The 16,270-nt window shown below is 38.5% G+C and overlaps 1 protein-coding gene across 1 annotated transcript; it reads right to left on the reverse strand.

Annotated features, from left to right (window-relative positions):
- Positions 1–1,774: 1,774 nt before the first annotated feature.
- Positions 1,775–16,154, reverse strand: LOC120087295 (protein FATTY ACID EXPORT 5-like). The gene is made up of 3 exons (XM_039044243.1): positions 15,921–16,154; positions 2,893–2,980; positions 1,775–2,138 (listed from the first exon to the last, which is right to left on the reverse strand). The coding sequence occupies exons 1-3, from the start codon at positions 16,117–16,119 to the stop codon at positions 2,066–2,068; spliced, it is 360 nt and encodes a 119-aa protein (XP_038900171.1). The 5' UTR covers positions 16,120–16,154; the 3' UTR covers positions 1,775–2,065.
- Between the last annotated feature and the right edge of the window lie 116 nt (positions 16,155–16,270).

Consider the following 16,270-nt stretch of genomic DNA (forward strand, 5'->3'; position numbering starts at 1 on the left):
ACTTCTGTTGGACCGGTATGATAATTTTATAGGGGTGAATAGAGTTTAATAAAATCAATTAAAATTTTTTCTCTAGTGTGTGGACCCAATTAAGCAAATTAATATACTTTTGGCTATCAAATAATTAAAACAATAATTTCATGCAAAATAATTCAATAAAAAAATTAAGATATTAAGTACCTTATTTAATTTTCATAATAAGATTGGTAAAATAAATATGCAAAGATAATTTCAACCAACCTAAATAGACAAATGTGAGCAATTAATTTCAAGTATAGATTGTAACAATTAATTTCAAGGATAAATTGTAACAATTAATTTCATGCAAATAAAAAATAATTAATAAAATAATTACAAAAATAAATAAAAGATGAATAGAGAAATTGACACCATGATTTTATAGTGGTTTGGTATAACCGGCTTACATCCACTTTCCAAGCTTCTCTTGGGTTTATCACTACAAATTTGACTCTTTCCACGGCTTAGCGTCAACTGGAACAACATTCTTTTTTTTGGGAGTAAGAACAAATCCAATCTTTTTCAAGGTTGAGGATCAAACCGTTACAATGGTTTTTTTTTTTTCGGGATCAAGAGCAACCCTTACAATAGTTTAGAGAAATAAATAGCACACTCGACAAACTCTCTAAAAGAGCGGATTTACAAATTTAGCACTCTATGAATCAATCCTCACAACATAAAATATCTCTCTCAATAAGAAGAGGAAAAGAAAAAAAATTGAAGCTTGGAGAGAGAGAAGACAACAATCGTGGCCTAATGAGTTATGGAGGATTGAAAATAATAAAAATTGTTGTGATTTGGAAAAGAATATGAGTTTAAATAGAGAGAAAAAATTGTTGAAAACCACATTTTATTTGGACCATTGGATATTGGAAAAGAAAAATTAGTGGTGGAGATTTTACACTTAACTAGTCGTTAAACACAAACAAAATATAATATAATAAAATATATTTTTTAAAATCAGCTGTTAGACACAAACATAAGATAATGTTAAATTCAATTTCTTTTTAAAATCAATCCAAAAATCAAAAGTCAACCATGTGTCACTCCCCTATTTATCCAAGTGGCACATTCCAATCAGTCCATTTTGATTAGAAAAATTTTGCCACATCATCAGTTCGAGATTTTTATGTTAAGCTGTTTCAACCATATCTTCTTTGTTTGAACTCCAATTTGAGTGATTCAAATTTCATTGGAATAACTGTTTCAAACTTTATGCAATAAACACTTCAAAACACTCAAATTGTTAATGAATAAAAGCAAGTTTGTTATCATAAAAAAATTTGTTAATTAATTAATTTGTGATTAAGAGTCAAAATGCCAACAACTTTCTCTTCAAAGGTCAAAAGTTCAATCTCTCACCTTCATTCTCGTCTTAGTTGTACTCAACCAAATATATATATATATATACACACACAATACATCACATAAGATTTTGAAAATCAACTTTCAACCGAAACACTCATCTCAGAATTCATCTCAAACTCATTCATTTTCTTTTTATATAAATATATGTGCTGCATTTTACATTTTTTCTTTGATCCTTACTTTTGAGAATTGTTATTGATTGAAAAAATGTTTGACAAATGACAACCACCATGATGACAAAAGAAAAAACAAATCCTTGTGAATATAAATGACAATTTGCAAATGTCAGCATAGATTTGTTTTTCAGCTCCCTGTAAGTTTCATTTCAGTACTACATCAATGGACAAAAAAGATGATGACAAACAAAAAGACAACAAACAGGAATCGGTAACAGAATCCAAAGGTTTCCCAGAAAATTTGATTCCAAGAAAGAACACATGTAAAAAGGACAGACTCATTGAGCAACAAATCAGAGCCCGGCCAAGAACACGTTGAAATAAGAACTCTAAGACTTTCAACCCCAGCTGGTTTATATTCAGTAATGATCATTCAATTTACACGTCCAACCTTTTCAAAGTTAGCAAGAAGAGATATCATTTGTATACTAATACATTGTTCGAGTTTCTAGTGTGATCCAATGCATTTCCATATCGAATATTGAAAAATGTATTTGAAATCATCACTCGGCCTTGGGAGAAATATGGTTACCACCGGTTGCGAGCTTGTACAGGTAAAATAAAGTCATGAGAGCACTGCAAAATAAAATAGTCATTAGAGAAATACAAAATAAAATAGGATAACGATTAGATCCAGTCTAAAATGCACCCAACCATGTGCATCCATCTTTTTTACACAGAAAAAATAAAGAACTTGATTGGGCTCCAACCGGGACTTTCAATTTGGTGTTTTCATGTCATACAAGAAAACCAGATAACTTCAGTATACTAGAAGCACTTAAAGTTTGGACACTCAGATATGGGTTATAAGTGTAGAGGTTCCAAATTGAGGGGGTGCTCCCGAGTTCGCATCTTTGGAAAAGGGCAAAGTTTTGTGGATGCATAGTTTTTTTGTGCCGGTGTTTGACTCCAGAGAAAAGATTCTTTAGAAGGGTGAAGATGTTGGACAACGAGTTTTGGGAGGTGGTGAGGTTTCTCGTAGGTTGTGTTTTGATACTCCCTTTATATATACACACACACATATGTATGCTCTTGTATATTCTTTCATTTTACTCAATGAAAGCTAATCTTAAAAGATAATAATAATAACAACAATAATATAAGTTACAATAATGTGATAATAACATCAGCCATCAAATCCATTGTTTCGATACGCAACCAAAAACAAAAGGTACATAGTTCAGATAGCTGAGGTTACCAGCAAAGAATTATAGGATAAATAGTGGCATCACTATGTTTTTTCAATCAAGATATGAACAACAGCACAAGAAAATATTTGCTTTCATTTAAAAGAAATTCTTGAAGTGAATTTAGAAATAGATCAAGTTACCTGATTCCGGCTACAACTCCAGCTGGCATGATCTTAGAAGTCTGTAAATAGCGCTGTCCCATCACCCACGTGAGTGCACCGCTACATACTGTTGCAAATGCATATACATCTTTATCACTTCATTTAAATTAAATTCAATGCTAACTTGACATGGAAAAGTGATGGATCATTAGTTAGAAGAACTCTTGAAAAACGCAGAACATTTTGGCATCAGGAAAATACCGTTCTTGTTCAAGAAAACAAACTTCATTCAAAGAATGAAATGATTGAATACAAACAAAGCCAAAGGAAGTACTAAAAAAAGATCCTTCAGTTGGTATGTAAGAATATTATTATTATTATTTATTTTGTGTTTTTTTGGTTAAAAAACCAAGATTTCATTGATTAAAAAAAGGGCATACAAAAAACAATTCTGAATCTTAAAAGTAAACCAGGAAACAGAACTCAAAGGGAGACGTCAAACCAAACCACCTTCCACACCTCACCCGCTCTCTCAACCTCCTAAGAGTGTAAGAATATTATTGTCATAAAAGGTAAATTTTACTAAGTAGAGGCTCTGGAAATAAAAAGTTCCTATACAAAATAATTTGGATAATTTTTCTCATAAAAACGATCTAGTCCTGTTCGCAAGGAGAATTTAGCCTTCTTTTGCCTTCTTTTTTTGGGACACAATATACAGCAGTAAAGACAGAAAGCTGTTAAGCATCAGTACGAGAAATCATATGAAGCCAAAGATACTTAAGAGGTGGAGCCAAAGACTACTACCAAGGGGGAGAAAACCCATACTAGTGTTATAACCTCATCATAAGACCTTCCTTTCCAAGGGAAAACTCCACCACTATATGATGAAGAGGGAAGGACACATTTCTTTTCCTTAAATTCCCATGCCCAAAACCCCAAAGTCCTAAAGAACCTACAGCCATGTCAGGATCTTCCGGGGAAAAATACCTTGGCAGTTCCACAGGAAATTCTAATACAAAAAAGAAAAAGCTCCAAGGATGCATAAAAAGGATCGTAAAATATTTGGTCGAGTCTCCACTCGGACGACTTGCTTGAATCTCTCTTAAAGTAGCCTTCTTTCCATGTCCTAAAAATTCCAGTTGGAGTTCGAGGTGTAGAAGCACTAAGCATGACTGTTGTAGAAAAGGAAGAAATGCAGTGAAAAGGAGTGAAAAGGAGTTTTAGTAAAAAAAAACATTTCATTGATGCAGGAAATCGGGGGAGAACCCAAACACTTAAAAGGTGATTACAATAGAGAGCCAATTATTGACTAAAAACGAAAAACTGTAATGATCGAAAGAGTGCTTTGTTTTGCACCAAGAAAACCAACTTCATAAATCTATTAAAAGAAGATAAAAAGAGTCGCGAAAAAGCCTTCCATTCCTTTTGCCCCACAAGATCCAAAAGGAAGCACACAGCAAGACCAACCAAATCATCTACTTGGTACCACCACCAAAAGGATGACCCACAAGTTAAGGAAGCCAGGATATCAAAAATAGAATTAGGACATGTGATAGACCATCCAAAAGTCCCCAAAACAAAATGCCAAAAAGTATCAGCATAAGGGCAATGCAGGAACAAGTGAGTTGGGACAGCATGATGGGGACACATGAGACACCAAAAAGAAGAAATAGACATATTAGGCGTACGGTGCTGTAAACAATCAATTGCATTGATGGCACCCAGACTAAGCTCTCAAAGAAAGTTCTTAATCTTTTTAGCATAATGGTCTTTCCAAATAACTGAGTAAAGATCTGTCAACAGAGGATCCACTATGCCAACCAAATCAGCCATAAGGGATTTAACTGAAAAATCCAATGAGGGGTCGATGGGCCATATCCATGAATCATAAGAAGTGCACAATCTAACAGAATCTCGAACTCAGTAAGATTGCACCGTAATTGTAAATCCCAAGCATTGGTGGATGGAATCCACACATTAGTCATAGTAACCTCTTGGTGAAGAGCAAGAGGGTATCAAACAAGAGGTTAATGTGGCTAATGACAATGTTAGAAAACCACCTGACAATAATTAAGAACTGAAATATATTGAAATAACATTAATAGGCAGCGGCGCACTACCTTACCTATACAAGGAAATAATATTAAAGAGGTTGCTGAAAATGTGGATCTCATTGAATCTCAGATAAAAGAAAAACGCAAGTCAATAATTCTTGAAACAAGTCAATCGGTCCCCCTCTCTCTCTCCCTATACTTGCAAACCTTGACTGAATCTTCTTCAGTTATGGAAAAAATAAATTCCCCTCCATCTCTCACAAATCAAACGGTAACTCCTCTCCCCCACATACTTACCAATTTTGACCGAATCTCATTCAGTTATGGAAAAGGTAAATCTCCTTCCTTCTCACACCACATTTGACCAAGCTATGGACCCACATTCTGCTCCTTTATCTCTTTCCGAATCAACCAAAAACCCAAGTCAAAATTCTTTGCCCGAGTCCACCACATCATTTAGTTTCCAAAACCAACTTAATAGCCCATCCAATTCGTCATCTCCCTCCTTCACACAACCCTCTCTCTCCACAGTTACTTTTAGTGCGGGTCCCACCACTTCACAAGCTGGAACTTTGCATTCTACCTCAACCAACAAACCAAACCTACCTTTTATTGGTTCTGATACAGAAGCTTACCTCTCCAGCCCTTCCAAAGAAACTGATTCTGTTGCTCAACCCCTTGACATGACCATTTTTGGTGATTAGCCGATACTACCCACACGCCAATACATACTCTTCCCCCTCTTCCACCAGACCTTAATCACAAACAAAACCTCTCCCTTTCTCCCTCTGTCAATCACGAGCCCATTCCCTCTTTCCCTGCCCTTCACCAACAATCTACCAATCACCAACCATCACCCTCTCTTTCCTCTTTACCCATTAGTCTTCAAGATTTGGCTTCCCTTTTGTCCTTACATGGCTTATGCGTGGCTATTCCTTCGATCCCTCCCTCCAAAACCAAGAAAATTAACAATACCAATAATAAGAAACCCAAACTTCACAGAGAATTGCAAGGCTTTTTTTTCTACAGTCCACTATAACAAAATTGACACTTTGGCTATTAGGGAGGGCTCACCTGAGCATCAATGAAATTCCTCACGTGAAATGTACAGGGTCTTAATTCACGGAAGAAACGTGCTTTGGTGAAGAAGTTAATCCAACAACACAACCCCAGTATTGTGCTACTACAAGAAACAAAGCTGTCATATGTTGATTCCTCTTTAATCAAATCTATTTGGAGTTCTTCATTCATTGGGTGGACCGCTCTGGATGCTATTGATTCGTCAGGGGGTATTCTTATACTTTGGAGTGAGCCCAACTTTACTATCCTTGAGGTTGTTGAGAGCCATTTTTCTACTTTGATTCATGTATCTTTGTTTGATGGTTTTAAAGCCAGTTCATGGCCCTTCTGATAATATTTTTATATCTGACTTTTGGCAAGAGCTTGATGATTTAGCTGGTTTGGGAGGTGAAAATTGGGTCATTGGTGGTGATTTCAATGTCCCTAGATGGTCTTGGAAAAAGTCACATGATAGAACAATTTCCTCTAGTATGCGTGCCTTCAATCAATGGATTATGGATTATCATTTACGGGATATTCCATTATCGAATGGTTGTTTTACTTGGTCGAGTTTCGGTCCTACTCAATATCTATCTCTACTTGATCGGTTTTTGCTTACAGAAAATTGTCTTTGTAAGTTTGGGCCTGTTACTCTTGAACGACTAGATCGCATTATATCAGATCATTTTCCTTTGGCTTTATCTTCCGAAAGTATTGATTGGAGTTCATGCCCTTTCAGATTTGAAAATTCCTGGTGCCTTCTTTCCGTCCCTTGGTGGAGAACGGGTGGAATTGTCACCCGCTCCTGATTGGCCTGGATATGGTTTTATGATGAAGCTTCAGGGTTTGAAAGCTATTGTCCGGGATTGGAATACCAATTGGAGCAATGAGGTTACTAATCTTCATTCTCGTCTCACGGTTAACCAATTTAAATGCTCTGGAAGACAATGAGACCCTTAATGGGGAACAGCTTAATAGATGTTGTATTCTTTGTGAACATATTGAAACTCTGACTATTCAAGATCATATCCATTGGTAGCAGCGTTGTAAGCTGAAATGGCTTCTCGAGGGTGATGAAAAACACACGGTTTTTCCATAAAATTATTGCTGCCCGACACCGTAAGTCCTCTATTACGAAAATTCTCTCAAGAGATGGCACGAGTCTTTTGACTTCACAGGATATTGAAGCTGAATTCTTGTCTTTTTATTCATCTCTTTTCAAAAAAGACATGGGTCAGTGGTTCCTTCCACTAAATCTTCAATGGAATCCTCTTTCATTTACTCAAGCCATCGATCTCGAGCGTCCTTTTACTGATGATAAGGTATTTGTTGCTGTCTCCTCTCTTGGTGTTAGTAAATCTCTTGGTCCAGATGGTTTTACGGCTGAATTTTTAAAATTTTTTTGGGCTACTCTTAGATCTGATATGATGTTAGTCATTAACGATTTTTACAACTCTGGGATTATTAATGTGAAAATGAATGAGACTTATATTTGCCTAATTCCCAAGAAAGTTGACTTGGGATCTATTTCTAATTATAGATCTATTAGTCTCATTCCCCGTGATTATAAAATTATTGCCCGTGTTTTATCAAATCGCTTGAAAAAGCTTCTTCCTTTTACCATTTCGCCCAATCAGCTTGCTTTTGTGGCTAACAGACTTGATGCTTCCTTGGTGGCGAATGAGCTCATTGATGATTGAACTTCTCTGAATAAACCAGGGGTTGTCTTAAAATTGGATCTCAAGAAAACCTTTGACACGATTGATTAGGACTTCCTTGATTACTTCAAGTAAAAGGTTTTGGTTGTCATTGGCACAATTGGATCAGAGGACGCATTACTAGTGCAAACTACATGATCATCATTAATGGCCGCCCTGTGGCAAGATTATTCCCTCACGAGGCATAAAACAAGGAGATCCTCTCTCTCCTTTCTTATTTATCTTAGTAACTGATTGTTTGAGTCGTCTTATTGACCATAGCTCAGCATTGGGTCATATTAGTGCTCATCCTATTGATCATTCAGATTTTACGCTGACTCATTTAGAGTTTGCTAATGACACTTTGTTGTTCTCTACTGCTGAGCGAACTGCCATATAGAACTTGTTTGACATCGTCCATATTTTTTAGTGTGCTTCAAGCCTTAAAATCATTCATGCTAAGAGTGAGCTTCTTGGGATTCATGTCTCTGACTTCTGAATTTGATTGGTTGTTGCGTTCTTTTGGTTGCAAAAGGGGTTTTTGGCCAGCTTCTTATTTAGGGCTTCCTTTGGGTGGTAGTTCTAAATCTGGTTTGTTTTGGCAGCCTGTGATTGAGAGGTTTCAGCATAAACTCCATAATTGGAAGTATTCATATATTTTGAAAGGGGGTCGTCACATGCTCATAAGCTACTCTTTCTAGCCTCCCTACATATTATTTGTCTTTGCTTAAGGCTCCTTCCTCTATTATTAACTGCCTGGATAGGTTGGTTCGGGATTTTTTTTGTGAGGCTCTCGTGGTGATGGTAGTGTTCATAATGTGAATTGGATGGTTTCTCAGCATCCATTATTGGGTGGTCTTGGCATGGGTAATTTTAAACATCGAAATTTGGCTCTTCTTGCAAAATGGACTTGGTGGCTTTTAACTGAATGTGATGCTTTATGGAGGAAGCTTATTGTTGCTAAGTATTATTCTACTGATTGTGTTTGGCCCTCCTCTGTCACTGGTGCTTCTTCTAAATCACCATGGAGGTATATTTGTTGTCTATTGAGTTGATTGCTAATCAGGTTAGTCGCCATATTGGGGATGGTTCATCTACGTCCTTCTGGAATGACTCATGACTTAGTTGTGGAGTCCTTTCCACCACTTATCCGCAACTTTTTCGTCTTGTACAACATCCTGAGCAGTTGCTAATGTTTGGAACTTGTCGAAAATAGTTACTTTGCCCTAGGGGTCTTTTTGTAATTTTCTTATGGGCCTAGGGTTACCATCTGTCTATTTATTTGAGCAAGTCTTCCTGTATTTTGTATCACTTCAATAATAAAAAATAAGTCTCTATCGTGGTTTTTTCTCCTTGGTTCTAGGGTTTTCCACGTAAACCATTTGTGTTCTTCTTCTCCTTCATCTTTTATTTTCATCATGGTATCAGAGCAATGCGAAGAAACCCTAGCCGCCATTGATGAGTACCCTTCGACGACCAACTCTGAGATGGCTGCCACAATTAAGGAGGCTGACCAACAGTACCTGGAGGCTGCTTTACCGTGTCTTCTTCAACAATCAGTGTCGGATAGACAACCCCAGCTGTGGAGACAACCCAACCGATTGACTGTTAGACCGGATCATGCTCAGCCGTGGATCGTGCCCAGCTCTTCGACGGCACCCAGATCGCACGTGGTAAGGATCGCGCCCAACTCTTCGACATCGCCCAGTCGTTCGATGCCTAGCTGTCAGCTCAACCGTGGATCGCGCCAACCCAAATGGCCTCGAACCCTCGGCTGCAGATGATGAGCCGCGTCGATCTCATCGGCTCGACCAGCCGCAGAGTTTCCGTTGAGCAGCAGCCACCGCCGGTTGGTCCAGCCATGTCTGATAGCAGCGGCGCAACTCACAGCTTCAATTCGATAGCTTTGAATGGAGATACAGGCAATGGGTGGTCTATGGGTGTTTTCCCTATTGAGATTCAAAGGCGATTTGCTTATCTTCAGCAACAGATTGTGGATCTTGGAACAGTTGTTGGCACAAACCCACAAAATGCTCAACCAGAGCCAACCAATCTTCAGTGGTATTCCGAAAATCAGGTAAATTCTTTTCATACTTTACCTACTGTAAATTTGTTGTCTGGATCAATGGGAAATTCTACAAGAATTATTATTGGAGAAAAGCTGAATGGCCAAAATTATTTCTCCTGGTCACAATCCATCAAAATGGCTCTGGAAGGAAGACAAAAATTTGGGTATCTAACTGGAGAGATACCAAAACCTAAACCTGGTAACCCCCAAGAACGCATTTTGAAAGCGGAAGACTCGTTGTTACGATCAATTCTGGTGAACAGCATAGAACCCCAAATAGGCAGACCATTACTTTATACGGCAACTGCCAAAGATATTTGGGATGCGGTGCAGCAGCTGTATTCGAAGAAGCAGAATGCATCCCGTCTATATACCTTACGCAAGCAAGTCCACGAATGCAAGCAAGGGACCATGGACGTGACATCATACTTCAACAAATTATCCCTATTATGGCAAGAGATGGACATGTGCCGTGAAATTATCTGGAAGTGTACACATGACGGGACTCAGTATTCAAAAATTGAGGAAGCTGATTGAGTGTATGATTTTCTAGCTGGGCTAAATTCAAAATTCGATGGTGTTCGTAGCAGGATATTAGGCCAACATCCTACGCCATCTCTTATGGAGGTATGTTCTGAAATACGCTTGGAAGAAGACAGATCTAGTGCGATGAATAATCCAATAGTTACATCTACTGATGTTGCCGCTTTTGCTACTAAATCCTCTGGACCTGACAGTGATAAGAAACCTCCACCTGTTTGTGAGCACTGCAAAAAGCCATGGCATACAAAAGACCAATGTTGGATGCTACATGGGAAACCTCCAAATAATAGACGACGTCAGTCACAGGACAAGTCCAGCCCTAGACGAGCTCTGGTGAGCGATTGGACGAGTGACAAAACTCAGGCTCAAACTCAAGTAGATGGTCAAAATAACTTAAGTGTTGTTGGGGTCAATGCTATTGCACACTCAGGTACGACTCATTCCTTCGGTCTTATTAGCATTAATGGTAAAAAAAAACCTTGGATTGTGGATTCAGGAGCCACAGATCACCCAACTGGTTCTTCTGATCACTTTATATCATACCACCCGAGCGCCGACAATGAAAGAATTAGAATTGCAGATGGGTCCTTTACCCCTATTGCAGGAAAAGGACATCTCTCTCCTTTCAAGGGTCTAGTATTGCATGATGTGTTTCATGTCCCTAAGATTTCATACAACTTATTATCTATCAGTAAAATTACAAGAGGCTTGAATTGTCAGACTGTTTTCTCACCTGACTCTGTTTTATTTCAGGATCTGAGCTCGAGGACGACGATTGGCAATGCCTGGCACGATAGGGGGGGCTCTATTTCCTGACTGATGATACTTCTTCTAGGGATTGTTATAGGACTAGTTTTATTTCTTTAAATTTTTCTACTGCTGAGACTGATTTTATGTTATGACATTACGGTCTTGGACATCCTAATTTTCAATACATGAAGTATCTATTTTCGCATTTATTTCATAATATTAATATATCGTCCTTACATTGCGATGTGTGTATCCAGGCCAAACAGAGTCGTGTCCCTTTTCATTCTCAGCCTTATAAACCAACTAGATCTTCTACTCTTATCCACAATGATGTCTGGGGTCCATCACCAACCACCACTTCTACAAGCAAGCGTTGGTTTGTCACCTTTATTAACGACCATACAAGGCTTAACTGGGTTTTCCTTTTGGCCGATAAGTCTGAGGTGTCCTCTATATTCTAGCAATTCTATGCTACCGTGGAAACCCAGTTCAACACAAAAATTGCAATTTTGCAAAGTGACAATGTGCGTGAGTTTGTTAACAACTCTTTTTGGGACTTCCTAGCTTCTAAAGGGATTATCCATCAAAGCTCGTGTGCCTACACTCCTCAAACAGAATGGAGTAGCCGAGAGGAAAAATAGGCATTTGGTAGAAGTCGCTCGTTCCCTTATGATATCTACCTCTCTTCCTTCCTATCTATGGGGGGATGCTATCCTCACTGCGGCCCACCTCATCAACCGCATGTCTTCCCATGTTTTAGACCTTCACACTCCCCTTGACTGTTTCAAAGAGTCGTATCCCAACACCTGACTAATCCCAGACGTACCACTCCGAGTGTTTGGTTGTGTTGTCTTTGTTAATACCCACAGTCCAAATCGTACGAAATTTACCCCTCGTGTCCAGAGATGTGTCTTTGTTGGGTATCCTTTCCATCAACGTGGGTATATATGTTATCATCCCTCGTCTCGAAAATACTTTGTTTCCGTGTATGTCACCTTTCTTGAGGATCAACCTTTCTTTCCCTTTAGTCCTCTTTAGGGGGAGAGTCCTAGTGAAGAGGCTAATTAGTCCATGTATTCCGTTCCCTTAGAATTGTCGGTTGAACCTGAACATGTTGATCCTCCAGGTATGTGCATTCCTACTTGTGATATTGATGATTGTGTTGAGACTAATACTTGCAGAATGGATAAGGATACAAAAAGGGGTGACAGTGCTGAGAAAACAGAAGGAACTGAGGAGGATGAAGAGACTACTAGAAAGAACAATACTGAGGAAATAGCCCCAGAAAATGAAAACAGTGCAAGGGAAGGTGATTGCGTGGAAGGTCCTTCTAAAGAAAGGTTCATGGAACGGACGACTGATTGCAGTAGGGAACTTGGAAAGGAGGAAAGCCGTGATGCGTCTCTCAATCTTCCCATTGCTCTGAGAAAAGGGACTAGATCATGTACGAAGTTCCCTATGCATAGTTATATGATGTACAGTAACTTATCTCCCGAGTTCAAGGCTCTCACTACCAGCCTAGATATAGTGGTGGTTCCAAAGAAGTATACATGTTACCATGGAAACTCCTGAGTGGAAGGCTGCCATTATGGAAGAAATGAGAGCTCTGGAGAAAAATGGGATATGAGAACAGGTTGTTCTTCTTGAGGGGCACAAGACAGTTGGATGTAAATGGGTTTTTACTGTTAGTACAAGTCTGATGGCATGATTGACAGATACAAGGCTAGACTTGTTGCCAAAGGCTTTACTCAAACCTTTGGCATAGATTACTCTGAGACATTCTCCCCTGTAGCCAAACTCAATACGATCGAGGTGTTATTATCAGTTGCTGGTAATAAAGATTGGCCTCTTTATCAATTAGATGTAAAGAATGTGTTTCTTAATGGAGAACTTGAAGAAGAAGTCTATATGAGCCCTCCACCCGGCTTCAAGAACCAATTTAAGTACTAGGTTTGTAGATTAAAGAAGTCGTTGTATAGGTTGAAACAGTCTCCAAGAGCTTGGTTTGACAGATTCACTACATTTATTAAAGCACAAGGGTATAATTAAGGGCACTCAGACCACACGTTGTTCACAAAGAAGTCTGGTTCAGGAAAGATCGTAGTGCTTATTGTTTATGTCGATGACATTGTGTTGTCCGGTGATGACAATGTTGAAATTATGAGACTTAAAACAAAGATGACCAAAGAATTTGAAATTAAAGATCTGGGAAAATTGGGTACTTTCTTGGGATGGAGGTGGCTCGGTCGAAGGAGGGTATCTCAGTCTCTCAACGAAAGTACACTCTTGATCTTCTCAAGGAAACAGGAATAACTGGGTGTAAACCAGTGGACACCCTGCGGAGTATAATGCAAAACTGATTGATACTAACAATGGAGCTCCTGCAGTAAAGAGAAATATCAGTGATTAGTCGGGAAATTGATCTATTTATCTCACACTAGACCTGATATATCATATGCAGTGAGTGTTGTCACTCAATTCATGCAGGCTCCCTACAAGGAACATATGACAACTGTTGAACACATTTTACGGTATCTGAAGACTACTCTTGGTAAGGGCCTACTGTTCAGGAAGTCAAATAAACGTTGCATTGAAGCATATACTGATTCAAACTAGGCTAGGTCTGTTGTTGATAAAAGGTCAACGTCTGGGTATTGCACTTTTGTCTGGGGCAATTTGGTCACTTGGAGAAGTAAAAAACAGGAGGTAGTTGCCAGAAGTAGTGCAGAAGCCGAGTACAGGGCCATGGGTTTAGGGATATGTGAAGAAATCTGGTTGAAGAAAGTGTCGACAGATCTTCACCAAGATAGTGAGCTTCCGATGAAATTGTTCTGTGAAACTAAAGCAGCAATAAGTATTGCAAACAATCCGGTCCAACATGATAGAACCAAACATGTCGAAATTTACAGACATTTTATCAAGGAGAGACTGGACAATGGAAGCATATGCATTCCCTACATTCCTTCTAATCAGTACGTTGCAAATGTCCTTACAAAGGGGTTGTTGAGACAGAGTTTTGATTATTGTATCAGCAAGTTGGGTCTTACTAATATCTACACCCCAACTTGGGGAGAAGTGTCGAAAATAGTTATTTTGCCCTAAGGGACTTTTTGTAATTTTCTTATGGGCCTAGGGTTTCCATCTGTCTATTCATTTGAGCAAGTCTTCCTGTATTTTGTATCACTTCAATAATAAAAAATAAGTCTCTATCATGGTTTTTTCTCCCTGGTTCTAAGGTTTTCCACGTAAACCATTTGTATTCTTCTTCTCCTTCATTTTTTATTTTCATCAGAACTCATCTATGACTACATGGAATTTGGACTTATGTCATAATCTTACTGAGTTAGAGATTGCTGAGTGGGCCTTATTATACCTTCATCTAACACCTATCCGATTGCGTGCTACTCCTAATACTTGGTTGTGGCCTCTTGATCCATCTTTGGGCTTTATTGTTAAGTCTCTTATGGCTGATTTGGAGGGTGATATGGATTCAGACTTGACTGATCTTTATTCAGTGATTTAGAAGGATAGATATCCTAAGATTAAAATCTTTCTTTGGGAATTCAGCTAGGGTGCCATTAATACTGCTGATCGTTTGCAGCGTCCTATGCCTTATATGTCTCTTTCTCCATCTTAGTGTCATATGTGTCACAAGCATGCTGAATCATTAGTTCATCTACTGTTCTTTTGTTATCAGCATTTGGAACCTTCTCTTGCCTCTTTTTGGTTGGTATTTCACTTGTCCTCATGATATTTCTGATGATGCTTTGGCCTCGGTGTTAGTGGGACATCCTTTTGGTGGAACTAAGAAGGTCATTTGGTTGGCTTTTATCCATGCTGTCCTTTGGTGCTTATAGGTTAAAAGGAACAGACAACCTTTTCATGATACATGTTTTTCTTCTGCTCGATTTTTTGAGTTAGTTTTGTCTATTGCTTTTTCTTAGTGTAAATTAAAGCACCCTTTCAATCATTTCAGTTTATCTTTCTTAGTCAGTAATTGGCAATCTCTATTGTAGTTCTTCGGGGTCTTCCCCTTATTCATATCAATAACAGTTTCTTTTACCCAAAAAAAAAAATATATATGTAAATGATCAAAAACTTAAAAGATAAACCAAGTATAAGGCACTTGGAACCTCCCAGCAATCCCCTCCCTCTATTTATAACCAAATAGACTAACTCCCTGACTAATTATCCTTATGCCCTTGCTAATACCATAGTACTCCTACCCAAACCCCTATAGTTCCCTTCCAGAGGACCAATGAAAAATATGGACACACCAGCGCGAATGAGAGTATATTGGATCTCTTTTTGACATTTTCAAAAGTTTACAGCCATCAGACTCCTCCCGTTACATAGACTCTAGACATTACCCAGCAAAGAACCAAGAAAGCTAACTATACGGTAATGGAATTTGAGAAGAGAACAAGAAGTGATACTGGTCTAAAGCAGCAGGACAAGAAGAAGAAGAAATAACTCGTGTTCAGCAAGTTCTCATAAATTGTAGTTATAGATTCATAACAAGATTTCCTACTAATAGAATATAAGAAGGTAATGATTTGAACAATCCTAGTGATTTGCGGTTTTCTCCGCAATAGATTACATAGGGAAGAAAAAAAAAAAGAGAGAGAGACAGAGAGAGATACACACAATACCTCGAATGAGTTTGCTCACAAGCGTCTCAAATGTGAAGAAACAAGAACACTCAAAACAGCAAAAAGAAATTAGAAAATAATTGACACATTTGACTGGCAAGGATCCCATTGTTTAAGGTTCTATAACTGGAAAAACTATCAGGATCAATAGTTGCAGACAAGATCTTCAACCCCAGAAGAGCAAAAACAAGATCAAACAAGAAAAGATGAACATGGAAACAGAAGTTACAAAACAATAAAATACCTGTCTCAAGAATCAGAGCTAAATAGGAGTTCTTCTTCTTCTTGAAAGCTCCCAGGCTCAAGTATCCAGCCAGAATTAAAACCAATCCAGTACCCACACCTCCAGCTAGCGATGCTGTGCTCCCTTTCCTGAGGTAGCCAAAAAGGCCACCACCAACTAAAATCAATCCATAAGGGATTGTGAAGCAGAAATCATGCATTTTTCCAAATTGGGTTTTCTGAGAATATCAGATTTTGAGCAAATCCTTGTTTAATTTCACAGATCAAAGAGGAATGAGGGAGTTTTCCAATTCTTCTCAACTGCCTTATGAGCTGTATGGCGTGTGGGACGCCACTGGTCAAAATTGACTG

The sequence above is a fragment of the Benincasa hispida genome, chromosome 9 (assembly GCF_009727055.1).
Source record: "Benincasa hispida cultivar B227 chromosome 9, ASM972705v1, whole genome shotgun sequence".
Lineage (NCBI taxonomy): Eukaryota > Viridiplantae > Streptophyta > Magnoliopsida > Cucurbitales > Cucurbitaceae > Benincasa > Benincasa hispida.

Excerpts from the sequence above, each read along its gene's own strand:
- LOC120087295 (XM_039044243.1), bottom strand. The coding sequence starts at position 16,119 with ATGCATGATTTCTGCTTCACAATCCCTTATGGATTGATTTTAGTTGGT. Across the intron at positions 2,981-15,920 it reads AGCTCTGATTCTTGAGACAG|TATGTAGCGGTGCACTCACG; the intron begins GTATTTTATTGT and ends CATTTGCAACAG. Across the intron at positions 2,139-2,892 it reads GGAGTTGTAGCCGGAATCAG|TGCTCTCATGACTTTATTTT; the intron begins GTAACTTGATCT and ends TTTATTTTGCAG.